This window comes from Drosophila hydei, unplaced genomic scaffold (assembly GCF_003285905.1).
Source record: "Drosophila hydei strain 15085-1641.00,03,60 unplaced genomic scaffold, DhydRS2 tig00008140-arrow-arrow-pilon, whole genome shotgun sequence".
In the NCBI taxonomy this organism is placed as follows: domain Eukaryota; kingdom Metazoa; phylum Arthropoda; class Insecta; order Diptera; family Drosophilidae; genus Drosophila; species Drosophila hydei.
Window position 1 is genome coordinate 555,176 of NW_022045848.1, and position 27,918 is coordinate 583,093.

The 27,918-nt window shown below is 39.1% G+C and overlaps 1 protein-coding gene across 1 annotated transcript in view; it reads right to left on the reverse strand.

Annotated features, from left to right (window-relative positions):
- Nucleotides 1-6,561: 6,561 nt before the first annotated feature.
- Nucleotides 6,562-27,918, reverse strand: part of LOC111601040 (homeodomain-interacting protein kinase 2) — a 31,257-nt gene continuing 9,900 nt past the window's right edge. Inside the window, exons 2-11 of the mRNA XM_030225792.1 lie at nucleotides 13,976-14,008; nucleotides 13,659-13,885; nucleotides 12,786-13,106; nucleotides 11,963-12,714; nucleotides 11,292-11,885; nucleotides 10,990-11,228; nucleotides 10,050-10,577; nucleotides 8,062-9,143; nucleotides 7,371-7,699; nucleotides 6,562-7,262 (exon numbers count right to left, since the gene is read on the reverse strand). Coding sequence (XP_030081652.1) covers nucleotides 7,556-7,699; nucleotides 8,062-9,143; nucleotides 10,050-10,577; nucleotides 10,990-11,228; nucleotides 11,292-11,885; nucleotides 11,963-12,714; nucleotides 12,786-13,106; nucleotides 13,659-13,885; nucleotides 13,976-14,008 — 3,920 coding nt within the window. The 3' untranslated portion in view covers nucleotides 6,562-7,262; nucleotides 7,371-7,555. The remainder of the gene's footprint in view (nucleotides 7,263-7,370; nucleotides 7,700-8,061; nucleotides 9,144-10,049; nucleotides 10,578-10,989; nucleotides 11,229-11,291; nucleotides 11,886-11,962; nucleotides 12,715-12,785; nucleotides 13,107-13,658; nucleotides 13,886-13,975; nucleotides 14,009-27,918) is intronic.

The following is a 27,918-nucleotide window of genomic DNA, read 5'->3' on the forward strand; positions in this document are numbered from 1 at the left end:
CTCTATATATATATACTATATATATGTATATAGATATAAATACAAATTTGCGGCTCATTGTGTTAAAGTTAATTGTTTGGTCTTGAGACGGTGTGTTGCATGCATGCCTGCCCCTAACGCTGCTAAACAGGGGTAGTCCCTATGCACATATCGATATATATATATATATATATGATTACACATTAACATTGAATTAGTTGCTTAAAAAGGTACGCATATCTGAATAAGTTTATATAACTTCATAGTTAGTACTTGATATATAATATTTATATATATATATATATACGATATATTGCATGCCATATACCATGCAGATATAGTTATATATATATATATATTTGCTAAATGTATCGGTGTGCTTGGTTTTTGATATAAGAAGTATTTTGCTTAAGACTCTCGCTTGACCTTGATCTTTATCTATATATATATTTATTTGGACACCAAGTGGAAAAACATTCAATACACATGATTAAGATACTAAAAATAAGTAAGTTTTAAGTGTGTGACTCGTTGGCTTGGATTTCCCATGATTTGTGTGTAAGTTAGCTAAAGACGTTCCTATCAAATCGTTGTTTTAATGTTGACGCGGGGGGAGGTTAAGGCCCAGGGAATGTACAAGCTGAATTAGTATTATTATTACAGATTTTTTATTAACTTTACTCGCTTACAGCCAATTTGGACAGAGAATGCGAGCAGATCTGCCTCAGTTCTTAGAGCTCAAGCGTCAACTCAGCTCTGCCCTTTGGGCAACGCTCAACTGTAAGCGAGTATTGTGCAGTCGATAACGCCCGACTGCAACTTGTTCATTTCGCTTCATTCAATTATGTTATGTTAGGTGATTCCCTCGTTTTTTGCCCGGCAATTCGTTGTCTAACCCATGCTTTTAGGTATCTAAAATATATAACTATATACTCGTATCTATATATATTAGCTTAGCTACATGCTACAAGTGAAAATGTATATATCACTATATATATATAGTGCAGAGTGAGTGTGAGAGGGTGGCGATTATGCTATAAGACTTGGTGCCCAACAAAGAAAAAAACTAATCTAAATATTGTAAATGTGTGCGCGCTTTGATTATCGTTCTTTGGTTGTTGTTTGCAATTGTTGTTGTTGCTGTTGTTGTTGTTGTTTTTTTGTTTTCGTTATTATATTTCGCTCTTAACTATATGTTTTATTGACTATTGGTTTATCGATTCCATTCGTTTTGCTTGCATATAAAAATATTGAAATTCTCATTTCTTGTGTTCAAACGTCGCACGAATTACACTAATGCCTAAAAGTTAATGCACACACACACACACACAGCTATCCATATACGTTATAAATATGATTCAGTTAACTCTAGTCCACGTACATATGTATGTATATAAAAAGCAAATCCCAATAAAGTGCCATCATCTAAGTTGCATTACGAGCTAATCAAATATATATATTATATATATTATGTATATTCATTTAAAACATATTGTTTCGATTACGTTTGCATCACGCTTTACACACTAAAATACAAGAGTTCTATATATATTCATATATATATTCATATATATATTATTCATATATATATTCCAGTTAAATCAGCAAAAAGGTACGATCAATTTGTTAGACGATTTTTTATAATTTTTAGCTTTTCGTGTTTTATAATTCAATATTTCTGTATCTTTAGTTGGAATCGTGGAATCGAACTAGCCGCTAGTTTAAATATTATAGTTATATGTATATATATAGATATACATATATATATGTATATCTCATAACGTATATATTCATTACTTTGTCTGTTAGGTAGGAAATATGCTAGTCTTATAAATTTCACACATCAACATATTTTTCTTTTCGTTTTCTTTTTCTTGGTTATTCGAAATATTTTGTATTTAATAAAATATAGTGTATATATATATATATATATGTAATTTTGTTTGTTTTTCTTTTGTTAATATGTATTTGTATTTGTTTTGCTTATGTAAATATATCGTACTTAGTTGTATTTTGTATTTATTTAAAACATCTAAATATCAATCCGAAACACAATTTCAAGATTCGATTCTTCAAAATTTTCTATTCAAATGCAATATATTTGTAGGTATATGACCAAGCTTGAGGGTTATCTATCAAAATTTGATGTTAACTTTTAGTTTGTTTTCCTTTCTTTGTTCTAGTCGAGTCAAGTTTTCATTTCATGAAAAATAGAGCTTGGGGCTAATCCGTGCTGTGGCTATGAGGCAGATACTCTATTAATAAAATTGTCCTATTACAATTTTCTATAGAGCCAGAGAAATTGAGTTTCAAATTCGACATCGAAATTGGATTCAGGAGACGCCAAAAATACAATTTAAACAATTTTTCCAATTCACAATGATCGATATCGCCTATAATACCAAACGATGTTCGATCAACTATTCCAAACATAAATATTGAAGGAGTTTTCGAACGGTTATCAAATACATAGGAAAAATAAAATATTGATGGCAAAAACTTGAATGCCTTGCATCTGGTGGGTTCAGCTCAGGGTAAGCTAATGAAGCTATAACAAAGGAAGAGGGCAGAAGATCGTAGCTAACAATGATTGTGCGATTTCCTCTGCGTGCTTGCATGGATTTGAACCTGAATTCACATTTCTAATGCATTCAGGTGGTTATGGAAAACCCTCAGAACTTAGTTGCTATGCATATACCTAATATATTGATTTACATATCTATATTTTATGTACGAGTCTAAGAAAAACACGTAGAGAGAGCGTAGAACTATTTTTGTTTCCTTTTAATCTAAGACGATTTGCGAGCGCCAACAAAGCTTTGAATTATTATATATATATAGATATATATGTATATCTAACTAGGTGTAACTCGTTTCCATATGTTTTGGGTTTTTTCGGCTTTTTGTTGTTTTTTAAAAGAACAAAATCTAATTATGGACGGGTTCTTATCAATCTTCTTTGTCAGCGTCAAATGTTATAAACGTTTTTTCTTCGTTTCGTTCAAAATCGAATGCAAATTGTTGTTCGGTGTATCTTAAGCACTATAACTACTTGTTTCAATTATTATTGGTATTCGGTTGTTGTTGTTGTTGTGTTTTAAGCTTGTTAAATGCACATAACTTGCGTATGAAACACATTCCAAAGCGACAAATTATCTCGAAAAGCTCATCAAATTTGGTTTTTTGAATTGGTCAAACAACGTGTGTGTATGTGTATGTGTGTGTCTATGTGTGTGTGTATGTGTTTGTTGTGCGTGTGCGTATTGGAAATGAATTAACCAACTATTGGCAACTATAGAAACCTGATTCAGAGTAAACTAAAATTAGGTATATATATAACCATATCTTATATGCATATATATATATATATATATACATATATATCATATATGCACATATACACCTGCAGCTGTAGCCTAACCAATTCGTGATGAGCTTCAAGACAAACTAAAGCAAATTCTAAATATATATCTAGATATATATAGATACATATATCTATCATTTTTGATATATCAGTTAAGTAGTTATAAAATTGTCCCTTTTTTCATCATCTTCTTCTTATGTTTATTTAAAATTAATTTTGTTGGTGGGATATATATTTTGTATTTGTTGTTCTCCTTGATTTGCTTTTTGTTTAAACTTTTGATTAGCTTTTTGACTTAGTTGATAAAACTAAAAGAAAATATTTAAAAAACCATATAAAATTATAAAGAAAACAAGGCAATGAAAATATGCTTTCGTTAATCGTATATATATATATTTATGTTGTTGTTGTTGTTGTTGGTTTTTGTATTTTATGACATATTTGTAAACATTTATGTTAATAGTAAATTTATATGTTTTGTGGCTATATAATATTTATATATATATATAGATATATATATATATATAAATATATATGTGTGTGTATGTGGGTGTGGGTTATACAATATAAAAATTTTATGCAAGTGTGCGAAATACAAAATTAAAATATTTAAACAAATTTAAAATATATATATTTATATATTTATATAGATGCGTGTAAAATGATAGGCAAATCAGGTTTTAGTACATTTAGAAATACGTTCAATCGTATGATATTTCAAGTTTATATTTATATATATATATATATATGTAGTACACATATCGTATTTAATGTTCGTTTGTAAATTGATTTCTGTTTAAGGCTACACAGTTAAAACTTTTGTTTATTCCTTTTCGTTTAATTTAAAACGCTTGCTTAATTACAAACTTTAGTTAGATATTTATTTATATATATATTTATGTGTCTATGTCTGTTTTTTTTTTTAATTTGTTTAGTGAGTGTTATTTATATATTTATATATATTTAAATTTTCTTCTTATTTTCTTTAAGTCTATTAACGTTTCGTTTTTGTTACATTTAAAGCGTTTTTTCTGCTTTGCTTTTCTATATATAAAAAAACACATTGAGTAGAAATTGAAATGTTCTTTGTTTAAAGTTATTAATTATAGTTTATATATTTTATGCATATATTAGTTAGAGAAGAAAAGGAAACTAAACATGACAAGCACGAGACGCTTTCTTTACTTGTTAAATATATATTTTATGGTCCATAAAATGTCTATCAAAAAGAAACAAATCAAAACGCCGCTGCCAACTGACAGCCATGGCTATGCAGCTGAAGCTATAGCTATAGCTACATCTAGATATATATATACGAATATATATCTGTTACGATTTATCATTTAAAGTCACAACACTAAACATCTAGCATTAAGTTTACATATATTAAAAAGGAAATTTCAAACTTGTTCAAAATCAAAATGAAAAATTAAACGAATTTTGTTGTTTGCCTTTTTGTTTAGTCATTTTCTGTGTGTACTAAATAGTTAACATATATTAATAATATTCATATGCATACGCCATATATATATATATGCTTACAATTAATTAGTAATTTGTAATTTGTTTTGTTTGTTTAAATCATCTTCTTCCTGGTTTTACTGGCTAATTACGACAAGGACAAAAATTCCGACATCAATTTGTATTTTGCATCGACTTTTTAAAAACTACATCACAATAATTATATGCTAGACTTGTTTACCAAATAGATCAGCTTGTTTTCTTTATTTATATATATATATATATATATATATATATATATTGATTTGAATATTACATTTAGTTCGTGCACAGCTGGAGTACAATAGATGCATGCATTAATAAACACAAATTTCAATTACATTTTACTTGAATTTTTACATAATTCATATACATATACATATGTTTATATATATTTGTAGTATCATAATCGGAAGTGCCCACAGTTCTAATTCAATTCAAACATAAAAAAGGATTTGACAAAAAATGTTTACGACTAACTACAAAATACGCTTTAAGAAACCTAATTAACAAGAAACATTACAATCATATATGTAGATATATATATATATCTCTATATATATAGGTAGTTAGTATCGTATCGTATAGAGTTAGCATATCATAGTTGCCATACAAACAAAAGGTAAGAAAATCTCTGCGTTTACCGAACATATTTCCAATGATAGTTTAAAGACACAAAATGTAAGATATAAGACTAAATAAGAAACATGTTTCAAAAGAGACTACAAACTGTTCGATTATAGCTACATTGCTTTGACTTTTTGTACTTATAAGTGTTTGTTGTTGTTGTTGTTTCAAAATTCATGAAAGAAAAGCAGAAAGTAAACTAAACGCAGAGAAACTTAAACTAAAAGAAAAACCCAAGTTTCTGGGTAATTGAAAATAGAAATTATTTCTTAACTTTCTTCTTGTTTATTTTATAAGTAAATGACGCTTAGGTGTTTTCCAACACTGACCTGGTACCTGATCTGATTTTAAAATCCATTATATTATATATATATATAAAGTTATTGCTAAATACAATGCATCTAATTTGTTATACGTTTGTACAAAGCCCCAGATATATTTATTTTGTAGGTTTAGCTTCTTACATTTTAAGTTCTATGAGAGTGTGTGTGAGTGTTGGTTAACGCAACAAAAAAATAGGTCTGTATATGTCTAGGTTTATTAGCTATCATATATCGCATGTCAGTTATCAGTTATTTTTAGATATCGCTAGGTTTAACTACTATATATTGTTCATATATACATATATATATATATATATGTATATATATATATGTATGCTTTGATTGCTAGTAAGGTTTTTGCGGTATATTTGTTTTTGTTGTTTATGATTATCTCACTAAAGTTATTTATTTTTCCCCTTTTTTCTGGGTTACTATAATTTATCTCGTTTTCTTTTGTTGTTGTTTATTATTTGTTGTAAAAAGGCAATTTTTTGCATAACGTTGTTGGTTTTGTTGTTGCTGTTGTTGCATATTTAATTGTAATTCATGAGGTACTTGCTAAAAAAGTCTAAAAAAATGTTACTATTCTTTAGCACTAAGTATTTTCTTCGTCTTCTTGTTGTTGTTGTTTCACAAACATTACTTTTGTTTAGCTTAAAATATTGTTTTAGAATTTTTGCAATAATTTGCGTGTGTGTAGTATATATATATATATATACATATATATATAATATTAAGATTAAGATTAAGATTTAGTTTTTGTTGTAGTTTTACATATATGTATGTGTGTGTGGGTGTCTGCATGTCTTAGTATCATAAGTTTCTATCGAATACATAATTTAGCGTACTCTTATATATTATAAACATATATAGTTATAGTATGCACTTTGCAGTTCTAATAAAAATATACAACACACATAGTGAAACGCTTTAGTTTTTTCTTCTTTTGCTTTTGGAAAATCTCTCAATTTTCGCTCGATTATGTTGTGTGTGTGTGTGTTAATTACATATGTGTATGTAAGCTGTTGCACTTTACACGACAAACTGCGCGTAGAAAATGCTTAACATTATGTTATTTAAAATGGAAAAAAATTGGAAATCTTAATTTAAATTAATCAATCGTAATTCGCAATTGAATTAATGAAAAATCGACAATCTTAAGTATTGACGAAATTAAAAAAAAAAACAACTTAAAACGATTTCAACGTTTGCGGCAACTCTTGTTGCGTGCAACACTTATTGTTGTTGTTGTAGTAGTTGTCGTCGTCGTCGTCGTCGTCGTTGTTGTTGCGCCTGTCTCTTGCAACATGTTACTGTTGTACTGTATGATGCTCTGCTGCATGAGCATCATAAACCACCAGCATTGCGTCAGCTGCAGCCTCTGCAATTCCTGCTGCTCCTCAAAGTTGTTAGTGTTGTTGCAGTTGTTGTTGTTGCTGTCGCCGCCATCAACCGAGGCCACAAAAGATCTAAATGAGCACAAGCATAAGAGCATTTGATTAGTAAACTCTTTGTTCTAGACTAATATATATAGAAAACCAGTTGAAATTGATGTCTAGCTGGCATTATCGACTCACTCGAGCATCAATCAATCAATCAATCAATCAAGTAATCAAGTTCTACGCTCTGTGTGTGATTAGTTAGGAAAGGAAGCTGTGTTCTTGTTGTAGTTGTAGTTGTAGTTGTTGTTCTGGTTGTTGTTCTTGTCAGTGGTGGCCTCTGGCATCCTCGCGTCAACCCTCGTGCACCCTACTTCAGCAAGCTACTCAGCACCATACCATATGTTGGTGGGCGCAAAGTGCGCCGCATGCTTGCTGGCAGCTACCTGGGCGGGACTCAATGGTCCGAATTGGCTATACTGTGTGGGGATTTGAATGTGAGCCGGCAGCGGATGGGATGGTATGACCTGTGAAATTACAGCAATTAGTGAAATATCATATATGATAGCTTTAATTACTTGATATTACTCGAGTAATTATGGAGTAGAGCTTAATGTAATTGTAAGCAACTGAGCAATATAAAATAATCAATGACATAGTAAGTAAAGCTCCGTAATTACTTTCCAATTACTCTAAATTACTCTAGTATTTATGGAATAATTTCATTTGATTGAATGCAATAGTGTAGCTCATTCCAAATAAACAACAGAATCACATTCCAATTACTTTTGTATTTAAAATTAATTGATTTTGGTAATTACAGGTAATTACATGCATTGATAGAAAGAAATTTTGTTTAAAATGCAATTTGTAAATTATCAACACCCACCTGTCGGCTGGAGCTATTGTGGGCTGGTGGTGGGGCAACCACCGCTCGGTTCGCATAGGCGTATGTGGGCGCTGCCTGGGATACATAGACGGTGGGTCTTCGATACATATCGCCCTGTGCATATATGTCTGTCTGCAACATAGCAGCGGCTGTCGATGACGGTGAGCCGCCCAGCGGCGTGCCCGCCTGATGATGATGATGATGACTGTGGCTGCTGTGATGATGATGTGGCGGCCCAGCGGATGGCTGTGGGGCAACACCACCTCCACTTCCACCTCCACCACCACCACCAGCAGATGCCGACGCTGGCGGAGGCTGCGATGGCTGGCGATAGACCTGGGGTGGACCCCACGACGGTGGACCGACGCTGGCTGCAGCGGCAGCAGCTGCCGCAGCTGCAGCAGCCGCAGCGCTGATCGATGAGGAGCCGCTCGAGCTGCTCTTCGAGTGGGCCAACGGTGGTGCAACAGTGGGTGCCACATAGTTAACAGGCGCCACAGAGGGCGCCTCGCGCTTGGGATGTGCCAGCGGCATGGCGCCTGCACTCGAACCAGCTGCCCAAGAGCTGCGCTTCGTTTCCAGTTGCAGCTGCGGCTGCTGTTGGGGTGGATAATCCGGATAGAATTCGGCTGGCTCCTGCTTGGTTGGAATATGCGGCAGGCTGACTACAGGCGGCGGCGGCGGTGCTTGCTGCTGCTGTTGTTGCTGTTGCACTTGTATCTGCACCTGCGGCGGCGGCTGCGGTTGATAGTTGCACTCGCTCTGCGCCATGGCCAGAATGCGTTTCTTTTGAGATTGCCCCGGCTCGTATTTGATGCTGGGCTGCGGCTGTAGCTGTGGCTGGGCTTGTGGCGGCGGCGGCTGATAGTGTGGCGTCTGCTGTGACGGCTGCACCTGCACCTGCTGCGGCGGCGGCGGTGGTTGTTGGTGGTGATGATGATGATGTTGCTGCTGCTGCTGTTGCTGTTGTTGCGGCTGTTGCTGATGATGATGATTCTTGGGACTGCTGCCAGTGGGCACGGCGAGAGCTGCGGCGGCTGCTGCATGATGACGTCGTCGCGCATCCTCCGGATCGTGATCACCTACGGTAACGCATGGAATTACTAGATGGACGTGCTGTTGTTGCGTTGACTTATGACGACTGAGATGCGACTGAGACGTGGTAGGGGCAGAGGAGGACGAGGAAATATCAGGGGCAGCAGCTACGGGATTGGGACAGAGGTTAGCAGCAGAGGACGAGGACGAGGATGAGGGGTTGTGTATTGTGGTGCTATTCATGGAAATGGGTGCGGGATTTAGCTGTAGACTATGATGGTTATGGTGGTGTAGTGGTTGAGGTGGTTGAGGTTGTTGTTGGTTGGAAGTGGAAGCAGAATTGGAAGTGGTGTGATGACTGTTGTTGTTGCTAATGTTGTTGCTGTTGTTGTTGCCATTGCTGTGGGCGCCTGACTGATAGCAAGTCTGTTGCTGTTGCTGATGCAGTTGATGCTGCTGCTGCTGCTGCTGCTGTTGTTGCTGTTGCGCGCAGTTGTCTAGAACAGCAGCAGCATATCCATTGCCATTTCCATTTCCACTTCCGCTTCCGCCCAGCGAGCCTGCATGATGATGATGATGATGATTATTATTGCTACTGTTACTGCTATTGCTACTGCTACTGTGGTGAGGAGGAGGCGGCGGCAACTGCTGTTGCGGTTGCTGCTGACTGCTACTGTTATTGTTAATGTTAATGCTACTGTTGCTGCTGTGATGCTGCTGCTGTAGCTGCTGTTGCTGTTGCTGCTGCTGCTGCTGCTGCTGCTGCTGTTGCTGCTGTTGCGGCTGGCTGTTGCTGTGGTGACTACTGTGATGGCTATGATGGCTATGATGATTAGCTCCGCTACTGCCGCCCAGCTGGCTGTTACATTTGCTGGCCAAACGTTGACTGCTGCTGCTGTTGCTGGCATTCGCGGAGCTGTTCGAGTTGGACATGGAACTGTGTTGTGCATTACCATAATTAACGGCCTGATGTTGCGCATGCAACGGCTGTCCGCCACTGCTGCGGCAATGCGAATTGCTCGAGTGCTGCTGTGGCTGCTGCTGCTGCTGCTGCTGTTGATGTTGCTGTTGTTGTGGATGCTGCTGATGTGGATGCTGGTGCTGCTGCTGCTGCTGCATTAGGCTGCTGCTCGTCTGCGACTGCGCGTGTGCACGCTGCTTGACTGGCTGCACAGCTGCATCGGCTCCCTCATCCTCGCTGTCCGAAATGGTGATTACATCGCCCACGACAGCTGTCGGCGAGGGCGTGTCATGAATGGTGATCGTTGGCTGCTTCACGTGCGGCTGCTGATGCGCATGCAACGGCGGCTGGCTGCTGCCATGATAACTGACGGCCGAGCCACCGCCATTGCCACTGCAATTGCTAACCACAATATGATGGCCGGCGCTGTTGTAGGCGCTGCTGCTGCCGTGCGGAGCATGCGCCACCGGTGCATGATGATGCGAGCTCGATGAGCTGCTGCCACTGGCATTGATAATGTCTGAAAGGCAAAGATGAACAGATTAATAAGTGAAGACTAGCTTAGATTAAGCCTATGCTTGTCTAAGGTTAATATTCGTATCTAATATGAATAGGAATGTCGTGTAGCCCCACCGATATTCGTGAGAAATTTATTAAATATCATTAGATGCTATAACAGCTATGGAATAGCTAACTTTAATACATATTAATTTGAATAGATAACAATTTGATATACAACACAAAATTGTCAAATGTCAACAAGAAAATGCTGCTCAAGTGGGCCACAAGTTAAAGCGAAAGAAACAGACAAAGTTAACTATATAGAATGGATGGGTCACTCAATGCTCAGCTCAGAGTGGCTGATATGATTGATGATAATGTCAGCTACAAGACTATAACGCGGCATAACCAACTGATTAGCCGACACTCACTGCTCGCTGATGAGGCAGAGCTCGCGACGACGGCGCCAGCGGCGCCTGCGCCATAGCCTCCTCCTCCTCCACCGCCGTAGTTGCAATTGTGATGGGCGTGGTACTGCGGCGAAACGTGTGTGGCGCGCTGATAGCGCTGCTGATGCGGCGGCGAGCTCTCCTTGACGCGCTTCTTCACTGGCGACAGCTGCTGATGCTCCTTCTTCTCGTGACGCGGCACACGATATGAGCTGCCCTTGCTACAGGAAGAACGGGAGAATTAGATGCGGCTGAAACCGAGAGAATGCAACCAGGATACTCACGCTAGATGATGGGCCGGCGACTCCTTCTTGAGATCGTTGCGCGGCAAGTTGAGATGATGTTTTGGATAGATCTCTTCCACATTGAAAAGCGACGTCGAGTCGACGATCAGCGAATGCGCCGGCGCCTGCTGCGGCCAGGATGGCACCAGAGCCATCTGCCGACCAGTTTGCGGCCAGGCCACGCCGCTGGCCTGCACACGATTGGTGAGCAGCATGCGCTGCCCGGAGCTGGGCTCCACCATGGACACGGGCACGGGCACATTGACATATTGCTGCGGCGGCACCTGCAACGGCGGCTGCATCGTGGCACTGCCCACAACGACATGCTTGGTGGGACTGGGCATGGCCTGATACGAGGGCGGACAGAGAATGTTGGACACCAGCTGATGCTGGAACGTATCGGTGCGCGCCTGTGGATACTGTCGTGCCACATTGCGACCGCCATAGATCTGATAGAGGCCCTCGTAGGCCAGTGGGCGGCCATCGCGCACTAGGCGCTGCACCTGGCTGGTCAGCTGATTGTTGATGGTGAAGGTCATGTTCTCCGTGCTGCTGGGCACAAAGTTGGTCACCAACGTGGGAGCAGGTTGTACGCTGAACAAAAAAACGGAGAAAGTGTAAGCAAATACCTAACATTAAGAAGAGCAGCAGCAGTCTGCCTGTCTACTCACGTATGGAAATCGCCACGTCGGCACACCTCCATCATTTGCACCGAGGCCTTAACATTGTTGCAATAGACATAATCCACCAGGTGGGTGAGCCGCGTGAAGCTGTGATTCAGCGCCTCCGTTGGCGTGAGCCGTCGTTCCTGATCAATGGTTAGCATGCGCTTGAGTAGATCAATGAATTCACGACGGTCCGTCTTCTCGGCCAGCAGCTGCCCGCCCTCCAGGTCCGTGGGCACATTCACCTGCCCAATGTCGTCCAGGCAATTGAAAATATACTTGCGCGCCTCCTTGCTCTTCGTATTCGTTTCCGCCTCATGCTCCTCGGTGGTCTTCAAGCGCCAAAATGGATACGTGGAGTCCACGTCTCGATAGAAGAACTTCGACGTCTTCGAGGCGCTGTTCAGCATGTGCTCCGTGGGCAGGCCCTGTGTTTGCGATATGTAGCGGATCTGATCAAACTCAGAGCTGCCCGGATACAGTGGCCAGCCCAGAAAGAGCTCAGCAACCACACAGCCCAGCGACCACATATCGATGGCCTCGCAGAACGGCAGACCCAAGATAATTTCTGGTGCCCGATAATAGCGCGACTGCAAATATGTGTTGCAAACGGTCTTGCTCACATGCGAGGCACTTCCAAAATCAATGACCTTTACGCGATACGGCTGACGCACTGGGTCCACAAGCATTATGTTCTCCGGCTTCAAATCGGCGTGAATCAGACCCAATTGCTTCAGCTTCAACAGGGCAGTTAACACCTGACAGAAAGGGAGAAAGAGAGTTTACGTAAAGGCCTTTTTATTAGTTTGCCTACTCCAGCTTGTCTCACCTGCTCCAGTATGGGTCGTATGTACTTCAAGGGCAGCGGCGAGAACTTGTTTTGCTTGAGAAAGTCGTAAAGATTCTGTTCGAGCATCTCGAAGACCAGGCAGGTGTGATTCTTATGCTGAAAGCACTCGAAAGCGCGCACAAAATTGAACTCATCCGCATTCTCCTGGCTGAGCCGCGACAGTATCGAGACCTCAATCTGGCCTTGACGCGCGTACGATGGATGATTCTTTAAGATTTTGATAGCGACGATTTCGGAAGTGCCGCGCTTCCAGCACTTGACCACCTGGCCAAAGGTGCCGCGACCCAGAAATTCCAGGACCTGAAAAGAGTCAGTAAAGATGAGTCAGTTCAATTAGTTCAGCAGTTCATAAGCCATCATAAATGATTTATTTAGATCAATTAATCAATTGTTCATGACTAGTTCTAGTTCAGTTCATTGAACAAGTTCATAGTTCAAAGTTGACTAGTTCATTTTTATCGTATTATTAATGGAACACCTCTAGTTTTTAGTCAATTTCAATTCAAGTTGATCAACTGCACTGGATTGTTCATAAATCACTGAACCAGTTCACTAGTTCTTTTAATGAACTACTAAATGAAACAAATACTATTCAGTTAATCCTGATTTAAAGAGCATCATGCACTTTGAACGCATGAACTAGAGTATTATTCAATCACTGAACAAGTTCACTAGTTCACTTTAATGAACTAGTATGTGAAACAAATCTACTGTTCAGTTAATCCTTAGCGATACATATTGATCAGAGCATGCATCAGCCTGATCGATATATATATATATATATACTTAGTTCATGATCACTGAACCAGTACACTAGTTCACTTGTATTGGAACTGTACTATGTGTACGCACCTCATATTCCGCAGACAGCGAGTAGAGCACTTCGTGCTGCACCAGTTGATAGTCGCCATCGGCTCCGCTGCTGGAGCGCTTGCTGGGGGGCTGCGTATTGGCATGGCCCCCCGATGTGGCAACCTTAGCGTGCGCCGTTTTGAGGCTGCTGCTGCCACTGCTGTTGCCGTTGCCGTTGACGCCTCCGCCGCTGCTGCTGCTGCTATTGCTCACAATATTATGAGCGGCTGCTGCTGCTGCTGTTGCTGCTGCTGCTGCTGCTGCCGCTGCCACTGCCGCTGCCTGCGCCTGGTCGTGCCGCAACTCAACGCTGCCGCCGTTGTACGAGTCCACGCAGCCGCAATCGCAATCTGAAATTAGAGAAAACAAACATATTATATGGAATACATGAAAAAAGTGTCTCTCTAGTTGCAACAACCTCTTCTTAGTAAACGCCTAATAACCGAGGATAACATTTTCCCCAATGTTTTCTTTGAAATTCTCCTCGAGCCGCGCAAACTGTGCAACAGCTCAGGCAATTGTTAACTGCGAGCAGCGCGCAGCTCACGGCAGACCAGACACCGTTACAGACTACATACATACACACATATATATAGCATATATATACACACATATATCTCTGTCAGAGCTGACAAAGAAAACGACACGAATTGCAAACGCGCATTTTGGCCAATTGAAACAGTCGCAAATATGGCTGACAAGTCACAATGATTATAATTGAAATAAAGCTATTTCACCTGAATAAAGACACCTATATATATGTGCAATACATATATATGCGCCATAAGGAAGCTCATCTGTATATATATTGTGTATATAGGATATTTACCCAGGCAGATCTTCAACCATGGCTGCAGGTATCTCAGAGTCATCATGTTGCTATGCAGGTATGTATATACATACATACATATATATACATACATACATATATATATATATATATATATATATATATATACACATACGCATATACACACATATGTATCTATATATAATACAGACATACTTATACATTTGACTAAATTAAATACGCCAACTTAGTTTGAGTGCATAAAACGTTTAGAACTCAAGTTTTAGGGCTACAAACGCCTTGAAGATACTGCCACACCCCCACACCATGGCGCGATGCAATATACTCCTTTCATTTCATGAGCGAGTATAAAGAGGAAGAGATGCAGATATCACATCAGATCAGTTTCCGATTCTTATTATATTATCAATCTGTCAATGCATCTATATTTACATTTACCTCTAAACAACGTTTCTAATTTCTAATTAGAAGCAGCCAGAAGAGCTAGGCTACAATCGTCTGAATTGTGGCTATAGTTCAGCTGTAAAGATATATCTAATTCATAGTATCAATGTAAGCAATGCCAGTTTATATGCATGTCGGTGGTTTATTGATTTCTAAGCCATTTCGAACATTTCAATTACTGAGCGTTCCAGTTAGAGCTTCGCCAGTGCGCAACAGCTGCATTCCTTATTAGTGTCCATAGGTCAAAGTTCAGCGCCAATTACTTCATTCATGATAATTCCTGGCCTTTCACACAATATGCTCGTTCCTTTCCTTCTGCACACCCATTGCCCTTACCACCTCGCCTCAGTAATTATCTCATATTAGACATCGTTGACTTCTGTCTTGTTGCAGCTAAATTTAGAACTGGTTAAGTAGGATCATGGCGCCCACCCGCCCCGCTTATTACATAATTTAATTAATTTGCGTCAGAGGACATTCGATACGAATGCGAGAGAAAAAGACATAAAAATAGCACAGGACGACGAGAAAACACGGAAAATAAAAAGAATTTTCTATATCGCGAGGGAGGCAAGGCGAAGCCTGGGAAATTCTATAGCAACCAGCTGAAGGTCGTTCAAAGGAGCAGAGGCAGGGCCAAGGGGCAAGGGGGAGGGCAAAGGGCAGCCGTGGCGGGTGCCAACTTGGCCTGCGGCTTCTACCATCAGCCGGACACAAAATGCGACTGCGAGTTGTAATCAAAACGAAATTTGAGGACACACGCGATGCCAATGTCCTATACAAACAGGGGGCGTGGCAGCTGCGAGAGCGAGGCGAACAACATTTGAATGTGCCTGAAAATTTATGGCGCAGCGAGTGAAAACTAAATGCAATAAATTATGCAAAGCCCGATGAGGAATAGCGCACAATTCGAAGAGCCAAATTGAAACTGAAAGGTTAACTTCAAATGGACAAAGCTTCTAAATTGCCTAATATATACCCTGTACTAAGCTAATGCATTAACTAAGAATATAAGAGAGTGTGAACTATTCAGCCACAACTGCAATTTGAGCACTTTTGTATGTAAATCGATATTTATCGATAAATAACTGACAATCAATAACATCTGTGGAAAAAGCTATCACAAAATAAAATTTGATCACGTAAATACTATAAAGTAACTCTCTTTTATAAAACTCAACCGATTTTTATTTATATTTCATTAAATCAACTTTTATCGATTTACGAGTTGTCGATAACTGAAAGGTTTTTTGGCTTTTGATGTGCCAGAATATGACATTTGAACACAATTTAAATTATTTACAACTCAATTCTCAATATTTATGTAGAAATGGATAACTATCGAAAGCTAACTTATCGATTTCCACATATCAGAAATGCTAATAAAGAAGAGTCTTCATATTGACAAATTGTAATTAGTTAAGTTCTTATGAGCTAAAGTTCTAACAGACATCTATTTGATATCGATATCGATATCGATTTATCAGCTATAACTGATCTGTTCAGTATAGCCTTGTAACTATCTGTCCTTTGACATAACTGTCAAGCATAAGGCGTATTCAAGCAGCAACAGTATTTGCTCCCAAGGTCAAATGTCGGACAATCGTACAAATTGAGTCAAGCGCCCAACCACCGAACCACCTAATCGCCTACCCGCCCCGCTGCCTGACTGAAGGCTGCAAGCAGCCAAGGCGAACGCCAATGGCCAAGGACTTACCGAGGATTTTGTATAACGAAATCTTTGGTTCACGTGGCGCTGCCACATGTCACATGCTGTATGCTGCATGCTGCATGCTGTATGCTGTACGCCACCCGCTGCAACAAGTTACGTGTCTAGCCCCGCTCGTCCAACGGTTTGACATCTATTTGCATATTTATTGTTGAGTTGCACAATAAATCGAATTCGCTTACGCAAATCTCTGCCGCAGTTGCAGTTGCTACCTCTCACCCACCCGCTCTCCACTTGCAACGTGACGCAGTTTTGGCAAACAAAAACGAAACGTTACGGTTGTCGTTGTTGTTGTTGTTGTTGTTGCTTGCCTTTTGCCGTTTGCCTTAGCCGCAGCTTGTTGCATAAATCGCGACTCAACAGAGTGTAAAGCGACGACGAGAAGCGGCATCAAGCAAGGGGCGTGTTATGCGGGTGTTGAACGTAACGGTAGCTGCTATAGAGAACAAAAGCGAAACTCTCGCTCCCCTCTCTTGCCCCTCTCTTGCTTATATAAGGAAACTTTTGTGTGCTAATGATATCGGGAGGCTGCTAGGCGCAAGTTATATATGAGATGTTTTCTCGTAATTGAAATTTGATGGGAATTTATGGAAGCGTTTAGGAGCAAGTATATTGTAATCCGCATATTACCTTCCTGTGATATGGACCTATGTGTATAGTCTTGGCTTTACTATGCTAAGAGTGCTCTAGTCGGAATGTCCGACTCGGGAGATACCCGGAAACCAACGCTGTTATTTTGAAATCCCCTAATCAGTGGGCTCAGGTTAAAAACAAGAGTTTATCTTCTACATGCACATTTTTATGTATCTAGCAGAAAGATATAGCTATGTATTGGCTATAGCAATAAGAGCGATCTTCGATAAATTAGGAATGACTATTGCTTAAGCTATTCAAAGGCTATATTTGTTTACCCATTTATCAGCTCTGGCATATTTGCGTTCCAGCACATTCCCGGTTTTCCTGTAAGTAATATAAAACAGTGACTAGTGCGAGTTATCGCTTGCCCTCGCTCATTATCGGTTATCGGTTATCGGCTTGGGTTTATATTACTGTTGTTGCTCTCGACTGGGCCAGCAAAGTAATTAAAGCTCTCCCATAATTTTTGTAATTGCAATTCAAGAGATAACAGCTATTGACAGTTTATATGTGTGGGCGGATTATGACAGCTGCACGTGTAGATGCTATATAATAATAATTATGGACAGAGATTGAAGCAAAGTCAACTCTCAGTTAATTCTAAGTAAACAACAGGAAAAACCAGAGCTAAATAGAATAACTATCTAAGGCAAAGCCGTAGGTGAAAGTTGGGGCAACACAACTTTCTTAAATGCATATGTAAATTGAATTTCATGTTGCATGTTGCAATTGGCGAAAACGCGACGCAGACAGCGGAAGTCGAGGGTGCCGACAACAAAAGAGTTGCCTTTAAAGCAGCCACGATAAATGCTTTAAACAACAAAATATTTTAAAAGCTCAAAACGGAAGCGGAAAGATAAGAAATGCTCGAAAAGAAAGACGTGAAAACAGAAGAAGGCAAAATAAAGAAATTAAATAAAATAATCATAATTTCCAGAAGCAACAGGTTTTATGCCATGAAAATGTTGACGGCGAATAGCGCTGATTAATGGGAAGCAAAACAATATACATGTTGACAAGACAAATGTAGCGGGCGAGGTTTAGGAGGAGGAGCTGTGCAAATATTTGTTGCTCAAAATGAGAGCAACGCACGCACAAGCATTTCAACATGTCAACAACAATAGCAGCAGCAGCAACAATGTTGCTGCATAATTGCGCTTATGTTGCCAGAACATGTCAGAACCATGGAGAAAGTTGCACTGCAGGCGTCTGCAGTCGCGACAATAATTGGGCGAATTCAAGTTGTGCTTGGGCGCATGTTGCCAAGCAGCTTGCGAGCGAATTTACACACGGTTTTTGCAGCATTTTTCCAATACAGGCAAAATTTACATAATACAACAACAATGATAACTCATGCGTTGCTATTGCACACCTCAGCGAGCAGAACTGTTAATGCCAAAAAAGAGCCTAAATGAAAACTGGCGCAGATACAAGATGGCAGCCTGGCAACAGCAACATGTTGACGTTGCAAAAATGTCGCCAATTGCCTTTCTAAAATAAAAATAAAGCTAACATGCCTTTTATGTACTTTCACAACAGATGAAGAAGAAGAAAAAAAATACACACTCAAAACCAGAAAATAAATAAAAACCAGCTCAAACTTGAAAAATCAAAAAGGCGATCAAATGACAACGAGATAAAACCGCAACAGGCTGACTGGTAGAAGCAGAAGCAGAGGCGAAAGATAAAGGAGAGCGAGAGCGAGATAGCAATTGCCACGCGTTATCGATATCGCTAAAGCGTAAGCTTTGAGCAACATGTGTCCAGCAACACTGCAATCTTAAGGCTAACGGAAGTGTGAATAAACACAATATGCAAAACAAACCCAAAAAGTAATAAACAACAACTACGCCCAAATTGTATCTATATTTTTTTGATTTTGTTGTTGTTTTTTTATTACAATAATGGCTATACTGTACGCTTGTTGTTGTTTTGATTTGTGTAATTGCATTGCACACTTGATTGCACACGCAGCGACGTCGACGTTGACGGTGACTGCAGCGCTAACGTCAATGACGCCAATAAACTTACGCCCAGCAACAACAAAGCGAAAAAGCTCTCGCTCTCTGTCGCACTCATGCCGTGTGTTCCCGATTAAAATGTATTTTGTTTTCGCTGCGAGTGCATTAACAGCAGCTGCGACAATAACGACAACAACAACATCAACATCGGCAACGTATAACAGAATCAATTACAAATTAAATGCGAACAACAACGAAAACAACTGAAAGCAAGAAAAATGCATTTCAAGTGCTGTTGAATTTTTTCTTTATTTTGTTTAACGATAACAACAACAAAGGCAGTGAACATTTTCACTTATATTGCAGAAAAAGCGGCGAAAGAAACACAAAATGCAATTTAAATTTAAATTGCGCGGATTTACGCCAGCATGATTTTTTAAGAGTTTCGACAAACAGCAACAGCAACAGCAACAAAAGCAACGTAAATGAGGTAAAAGCACACACACACATGGACATGCATAAACATGCACAAAGTGCACACAAACACATGGATATGCATAACCATGCACAACGTTCACACACACACAGGGACATGCATAAGCATGCACACAAACACATTTGAGCATGTGGAACGCATGCAAGCAATGTGGGCGACATTTGTCGTCTATGTGAAAGCTTCAGCGTCGACGTCAACGTCAACGTCGATGTTGTGCGCGCTCTGCTCTCACAATGTCTTTGTTGCTTTTTGGTTAAGTGTTGCATGCAGTTGACAATAAGACAAACACAACAGTCACAACAACAACACACTAAACATAAATAAATTAAATGAAATTAAGGGAAATTTCGTTTCACAAGCATTGCAAAGTTTTCGCCAAATGTTTTTTTTTAGTGAAAGTTGCTTTATTTATAGCTAAATTGAGCAAAAACAAATTTTCAATTCAACAAATACTAATAGCATAGCTAAGCTATTCAATGATTCAATGTATGCAGACACAATTGCAAAATTCTGTTCTCAAGCGAGAAAAAACGCAAATGTTGACGAACGACGCCAGCAGCGCAGCCAGCTTGGAGGTCGAAACGCGGCGCGAGGCGACGTTCGCTGTGCGCTGGCCACAAACTGAGCTAGCATTACAAACTAGTGTTGGCTTAGTTGGCCTTTTCTAGCTAAGTTTTGAAATTAGTTTGTGAAGCTAAAGAGCTTGCACTAGAGCTAGTGTTGGCTCATATAGCCTTTTCTAGCTATGTTTTGAAATATGTAAAATTAGTGATGTCAGTGATTTGATGCATATAAGGCAACAGCAATGCATTCTATATGTATGTTCACAAGGGCATTTGGACTTCTGCAACTGTTTTTCTTTCTGCTAAAAATAATTATTTTAATTTTGATGCTTGGCTACACTGTTGACTCTATCAAGAACAACAACAATAACAATGGCAGCACCAATAACAGTAGCTGCTACAGCAGCAGCAGCGACACTTTAGACGGCGTCCTTCAAACAAGCATTAGACGTCAACTGCAATGACCTAAAGTAACCCAATGGGAAGGCGACTGCGGCGAGTATTGCACAATGCAAGCGGCAACAGCGCAGCCAGGCGAGACGCGGCGAAGTGAGCCGCAAGCGACTGCGCTGCATGCCGAGAACCGGCAAAGAAGCAACGGAAATGGGCGGGAGTTGGCTTATGAGTACACACACACACACACACGCACACACGTATGCAAATTTATGCGATTCTAGTGTAGGCGGGGCGTGGCGTAGCGTGCCAGAGTTTTGGCAGCTGTAAAAGCTAAAAAACTAAAACCGTCTAAGCCAAAACCAAATGACGTAAAAGATGAGCGAGCGACGGCGTCGGCGACGCCGACAGCGGCAGCGAAAGGGAACACAATGACAACAGGAGCGAAGCATATGCCACATAAGCAGCAGCAGCAGCGGGCAACAACAGCACTTAGAACTCCTTGCATGCATTATATATATATATATATATATATATATATATATATATATATAGAGTGCATGATATTTTTATAACTGACATCTCCGCTGAGCTGTTTGTTGTTGTAACATCGATTGAGGTCAACACTTGACGAACGACGCTCGAGGCGAGCGTTGACATGATAGGCAACGTGAAGAGCGAGGCGCAGCAGACAGCAGCAGCAGCACGACAGCTGGGAGTCATCCACTCAGCAACTGGCTGAGCAGGCAGCGCGACAAGTCAAACAAGTCGTTCCAGAACTGGAACAAGTTGAGCGAGAGAGCGACAGAGAGGAAAGCAAGGGAAAAATTAGTGAAAGAGCGTAGAAAAGACACGGCTAACTCCATACTGTTTATCATTTATTTGTGCAGCAGCAGAAAGACAACTGACTAAGTCTACATATATAGAGAACTGACAGATCTGGTGTGATCTGAGTAAATATGTATAAAAGATAACGCATTAGCGATTTTATATTTATAACAAACACATTATTCACTATATCTATATCACATTAGTCATTTTTAATAAATATCATGATTAATATAGAGTTTATAGATTATAGAGATTATATAGAGATTATTCGTATACTCAATCTCATTCATTAAAAAAGTTAATCTCAAAATTAATTTAGAACGTGTTTCATTTACGTTTTCAAACTTTTTTATTTCTAGATTTTTTCTTTATTCTCTTTTCAAGTTTATATTAAGATATCTGGGTTTAAGTCATGAATGCCAACAATATCCGGTTAAGTGTAACTAAAATGATCTTACTACTTTATATATATTTGTTTATAATAATCCATTTTCTCTATATTGAAAATGTTTCCATATTCCCATTTACTGGAATTTTTCTAATAATTCCTATCCGAAATGCTTTCCACTAGAACTCACTCTCATATGGAATCCTCTCCAAAGGATCCTACTCCCTACTACTGTAATAGTTTCTAATCAAATTCATAGCCATATGAAATCCTTTCCACTTCCAGAACTTACTTCCATCTGAAATGCTCACTTCCCATGCTATACAAACATTTGAATGGGATCTGTTAACTTTTGCGTGATAATAACATGCGCCTAATTCTCTTTAACCACCCACTCAATCAAACCGTTTTCCCCACAGAGCTGGGAAAACCGAAGTTCCAGGGAAAACCCAAAATGGAAATGCCAATAACAAAAATGAACGATGATTGCGAACGAATTTAAATGCAAATAAAAAATAAAGCAAAATAACAGTATCTAAGCTCAAATGGAAAGCGACGCTTGTGGGCGGCGGTTGTGGCGAGAGGGTGTGGGCGGGGCAGAGCGGGCAGGGGGCGGGCCAAAGCGTGTCAATTTGATTGGCCGCAATGCAGGGCACAGGGAAAATTACTGCAAAAACAAAAATCGAGGCACGAAATGAAAAGCGCAAACAGTGAAAAGAAAAGGATGAGAAGGGACAGGGGAGAAGGTTGATGGGGGCGGAGGGGGTAACCAAAGCGAAGCCTTCAAGTGAAATGAAATGAAATCGTAAATTGCATTTCAAGCGTCAAAGAAAACAGATGAAAAACAAAGGCAACAAGAAGAGGAAGAAGCCGGAGAGTAGAAGAAGAAGAAATAAACTCTCTGATTATCGGTGCACATTCCATTGATTCGCTTGTTGCATGTGTTGCAACTTTAATTTTTAAGTGGAAAGTAGACTTTAGTCCATGGCATAGTAAAGCCCGGCATCAAATGAACTTGAAACTTGTTTCTCTAACTAAATGGATAACTATGCCTAAATTGATTATTTCAATTTTTCACTTATTTTCCGCCTGTTCATGTGGATTATAGAAAATGTCAAAATAAATAAAATAATTCTCTAACTGTTTATTCCACTTTGTTAAGTGAAATCTCTAGGCATTAAAAGCTTCATATATTTATATATCATTGACTATATAGCTTCTGGAAATGTCCGCTCAAAATAATGAAATAATTTTAGAGATTTTTATCAAAAAATGTTTTTTTTTTGTGCTGTTTTATGTCGTGATGTTTTGTTTGTTCGCCGACTTTGGCTGACTGGGCGAGTGCAACGACATTGGCCACAGCCCCCCACAGACCCACTGCCGCCCACTATCCCCACCCCTACGCCTACCATGCTCAGCCACTAACACACTCTTAAGCACACTCAATGCTCGCTGCTTCCCACTGTGCAAATGAACGAAATTTGTGTCGTGGCGAGTGCTTTTGCAGCAGCAACAGACAAGCAACAACAGCAACTAAACTTAGACAACATTGCATTTTGCATGACGGCGGCGAGGCTTTAAGTACCCTGCAAAGCAAATGAGAACAGCGGGCATGACTGATAAATGTATAAGTGGAGCTGATGCTAAAGCAGAAGAGCAAAAAATGGGAATTTAGACATTTGGAAGCAGTTCAACTTCTGCTATCAACTCTTTCAACTGTCAATTACAGGGTATAGCCTGGGCGCCTTACCACTTGGTGCTTGGCTGCCTTTTGCCATTTGCTGAGGCCCCGCAAATATTTTGAAATGTATAAATGCAATTTTCGGCTTAACATTTAAAGTGCTTAGAAGATGGGCGCGAAGAGGAGGCAGTGGAGGGCAGTAGAACAGAGAATAGGGTTTGTTGTCTCGCGATAAGAAACACATAAACATACACATATGTAGGTTATATATACTACATACACTATATAATCATCTACATATATATATATATATCAATTGAAATTCAATTCAGGTAGAAGCGAACGCATTTTCATTAATCAAAAAGCTTTTGCATAACAGCTTAATCAGCGTAGGCAAAATCATTCGATTCATTTATATGAAATTGTTTATTTTTGTAGACTCTGAGTAGTATTAGTAGTAGTAGAGCTTGAGTATTATGAATATGGGATGTCTTTAGTCAACAGTTAAGACTAAAGAGATAGAATGCTATAAAAATAGTTAAAAAAAAAGACAAAAGTAGTAGAAAAGTGAATATAGAATTCACTTAAGCAGGTGAAAACAAAGCGAAAAGTATAACTGAGTTGTCTATTATAAAAATGCATTAGAAAATATAAAAATTCTTGAATACATTTAATAATGTTTAAAGGGATTTGGCAGAATCCATGGTTAATGAATATAAACAAATGAAATTGGTTTCTTCATCAAGCCAACAGACTACAGATAGACCCTGTATATATAGATAGAATATATGCTATTTACTTTAATCTCATTCCATTTAAGAGGAGATAGTTCTGTTTACTCTCGTCTAGAAGTAGTCGTCGCCGTTGCCTTGATAAGCCGCAAGCTGGCAGGAGGCATAGCAAATCAAGTCGAGCAACTGTCAATAAATGCAATAAACTGATAAGATTCTTCTTCTTCTGATTCCACTGCTCGAGGAGGCTATTGAATAGTATTGCTGAAGTGGGCGTGGCCGCACGAGCTTCATTATCAGCCAGCAATAACTAGTGCACACTCTACACTCACTCACACACACACGCCTCCTGTGTGGTGTTTGCTTATGGGCGGCGATGCAAATCTCGTGTCTCCAGAGTGCTTGCCACACAATGTGGCACAGTTGTGTGCACTCTGCTCGGCTAAACAAAATCATGCAAATATATCAATAGACATATAATTGCTTTATGCATGTGGATCGATGTGGCCAGTGGGCGTGGCATAGCGGACAAACTAGTTAGCAATTGGCACGCCCCTAATCAGAGCGAGAAAGATAGAGGAAGAGGAGAGAATAGAAACTATTTTATATGAAATAGATTGAATCGATTCGAAACATTTGGCAAGATTCCCATTTTAAGCAATTTATGCAATTGTCTCCAGTTATATATATATATATATATATATATATATATATATATATATATATATATATATATATATATATATATATATATATATATATATATATATATATATATATATATATATGTGTTTTTTTTCTCTTTTGAGTAGCATGCGATAGCCGGAATCATAAACATAAAATTATTATTCAAGTGTGTTTCATTTCGAGCAACAGCTAAAGAAATAAATTCAACAGCAACAACAACCACAGCAAACACATTAAATGTTACGAGCTGCAAAAACGCCAACAACAAACAGTTCAAAGACCCCCGAAATAGGCCCCTTATTGCCACCTGAGCTTAGCATGAAACACCTGCTCGATGCATCCTCTTGCGCAGGCAAAATAGTTCAAACGGAAATGAAAACTGCTGAGAATTTGTGAGTTGGAGAATGGGAAAAGTTAAGCAAGAAGCAGAAGTCGAGTTAACTCAACTTGAAATACACTTAGAACCTATGTGAGCTATACATAGATATGAGTCAACAAAGTTCTAAAGGATTTACCAAAATATGTCAAGTTATTTTAATACATCTATATCAGATCTATCAACAGATTATTCTTATATATATAACATATATTGTAAGCTATTTATCGAGCAACCTTCATAGAAAAGTTACTTATTATGAATAGAGATACAGAATGAATAGATTATCTCTCTAAAGATATAGAAAACTCAAATATCATATCATATGACAGCTTTTCCATATATCAAATATATATTTTATATTTACATTAGTTCTAATGTATTTCATTTACAGATTTTGGTAGAATTACGAATCTGACAAAAATAAGATAAATAAAGTACCTTTATCAGGTAAAAGTATATATATTTTACACGAGAAAACTGTAGCTATAAATTATCTGTATCTGTATCTAATATATGTAATGGAACAACAAATTGTTAGACCCATATGAAACTAAGTTTATCTAGCTGAGGAAGCATATATAAGGATATATACATATATCCATATGTATATATCGTATGCCTTCCCATCGTATATGCGCCTTCTTCATAGCTCGCTACCAGCTCACTCCCAACATAGCAGTAAACCACTCGAAATCTCCTTGAATATATTTGCAAATAGCACGAAAAGGACGAATTGTAGTTACATAGGTCGTGGCTGGTGCCCTGGAAATGGGCAGGATGACTGCGTTGCCTTATCGAGTGGTCAGCCATAAAACGAAGCGGTAAAACTCACCATAAATAAACATAAACAAGTAAGAAAGCTCTAGTCGGGGTGCCCGACTAGGAGATACCCTGATCCCAGTCCTTTGAGTTTTGTAATATTTTCCGTAGTTTGTATCGAGTATTAAAAAAAAAGAGAAAACAAATAAAAATCGACATTGCGAGACCAGGATTCGAACCCGGATTATTTGCGCAACGTGCACAAACTCTACCAACACCGCCACTTCATAACTAAAAAAAAAAAAAATAAAACAGTAAAAAACATTTCATCTCCTCCGGTCTCGAACCCGGACCAAGCTGCATACGAGCGGGGCCTCTACCAACGCAGCCACTGTCCTTCTTGCACGGGCTGTTGCAAATTTGAACATAAGTAGCAGCTAATAATTCAGCACAATTCAATCGCAATTTCAATTCTTGGAATAGAAAAGAATACACGCATTTGAATGTATGTGTGCACACGCATAGGAAAAATGCGTGCGCGTGGCGCTGCTGACATGTGCTTTTGGAAATTGGCCAAACGTTTTGTTTAATAACTTCTGTTTTACTTAATGGATTTTAATGAAATTTTCAGCATATGATCTACATATCCTATTGGCTTGGTTGAGATGCAAACGCCTTCACATAATGGCCCTATTTCCAACTAAACTTAAATTCTAAGAATTTGGGGGAATTTGGAGCCGGTATCCAAAATCCAACAAAAATCAAAATTGCATAAAATATATATAAGACTAAATACAAAATTTGGAGGCTCTAGCTCTTAAGACGTTCGAGATATAATTTATTTACTGCATTTCAATAATGTTTTTATTCGATAACAATTAAATGCGAATAGTTATCGAATATTTGAAACAAACTTGACCTGCGCGTGCTATACACGGACCTACAAAAAAAATTTCAAGTCTCTAGCTCTTATAGATGCTGAGATCCACGCGTTCACACATACGGACAGACGGACAGACGGACAGACGGACAGACGGACAGACGGACAGACGGACGGACAGACAGACGGACAGGGCTCAATCGACTCGGCTTGTCGTCCTGATCAAGAATATATATACTTTATGGGGTCTGCCACGCCTCCTTCTGCCTGTTACATACATTTGCACAAAACCATTATACCCTGATTTCCCATTTTTAATGGGATCAGGGTATAAAAACAGCCCGAAAACTTTTATGAATAAAGTAGACAGGAAAGGGCTGCAAGAAGAAGCAGCGACAGCAGCTGGAGGTGTTTCGGGGGGAAAGCCCCAAAGGCAAAAACAGTTAGCGAATTGTCAAAGACACGCAGATGAGAGAGCGAGAGAGAGAGAGAGACAGTATATTATATTCTTAGAGACTTTTCTATGAAATCAAAGGAAAACCCCAAAAAGTTCCTTAAAATATTCAGTTTCTTAGATCTAGGGTACATTTCAAAGAAATGTTGAGGTAGTATTACAAGAAATATATAATAAAGGTATATATATATATATATATATGTATATATATACCATAAAAACGTCATCCACACGCTACTTTTATTACAGAGTTTCGAAAAACCCCAATCGATGAAATTTGTATATTTGATGAGCTTGTTTAAAGGTAAGGGATAAAGCCAGACTGCGACGACGTAAGCATGACTAATTCATCCCTAGTATAATGGGAGGGAGCGAGAGATGCAGAACTGTAGCTAGCTGTAGCGCTATGTGAGGCTATGTTGCAATGACTAATAAGT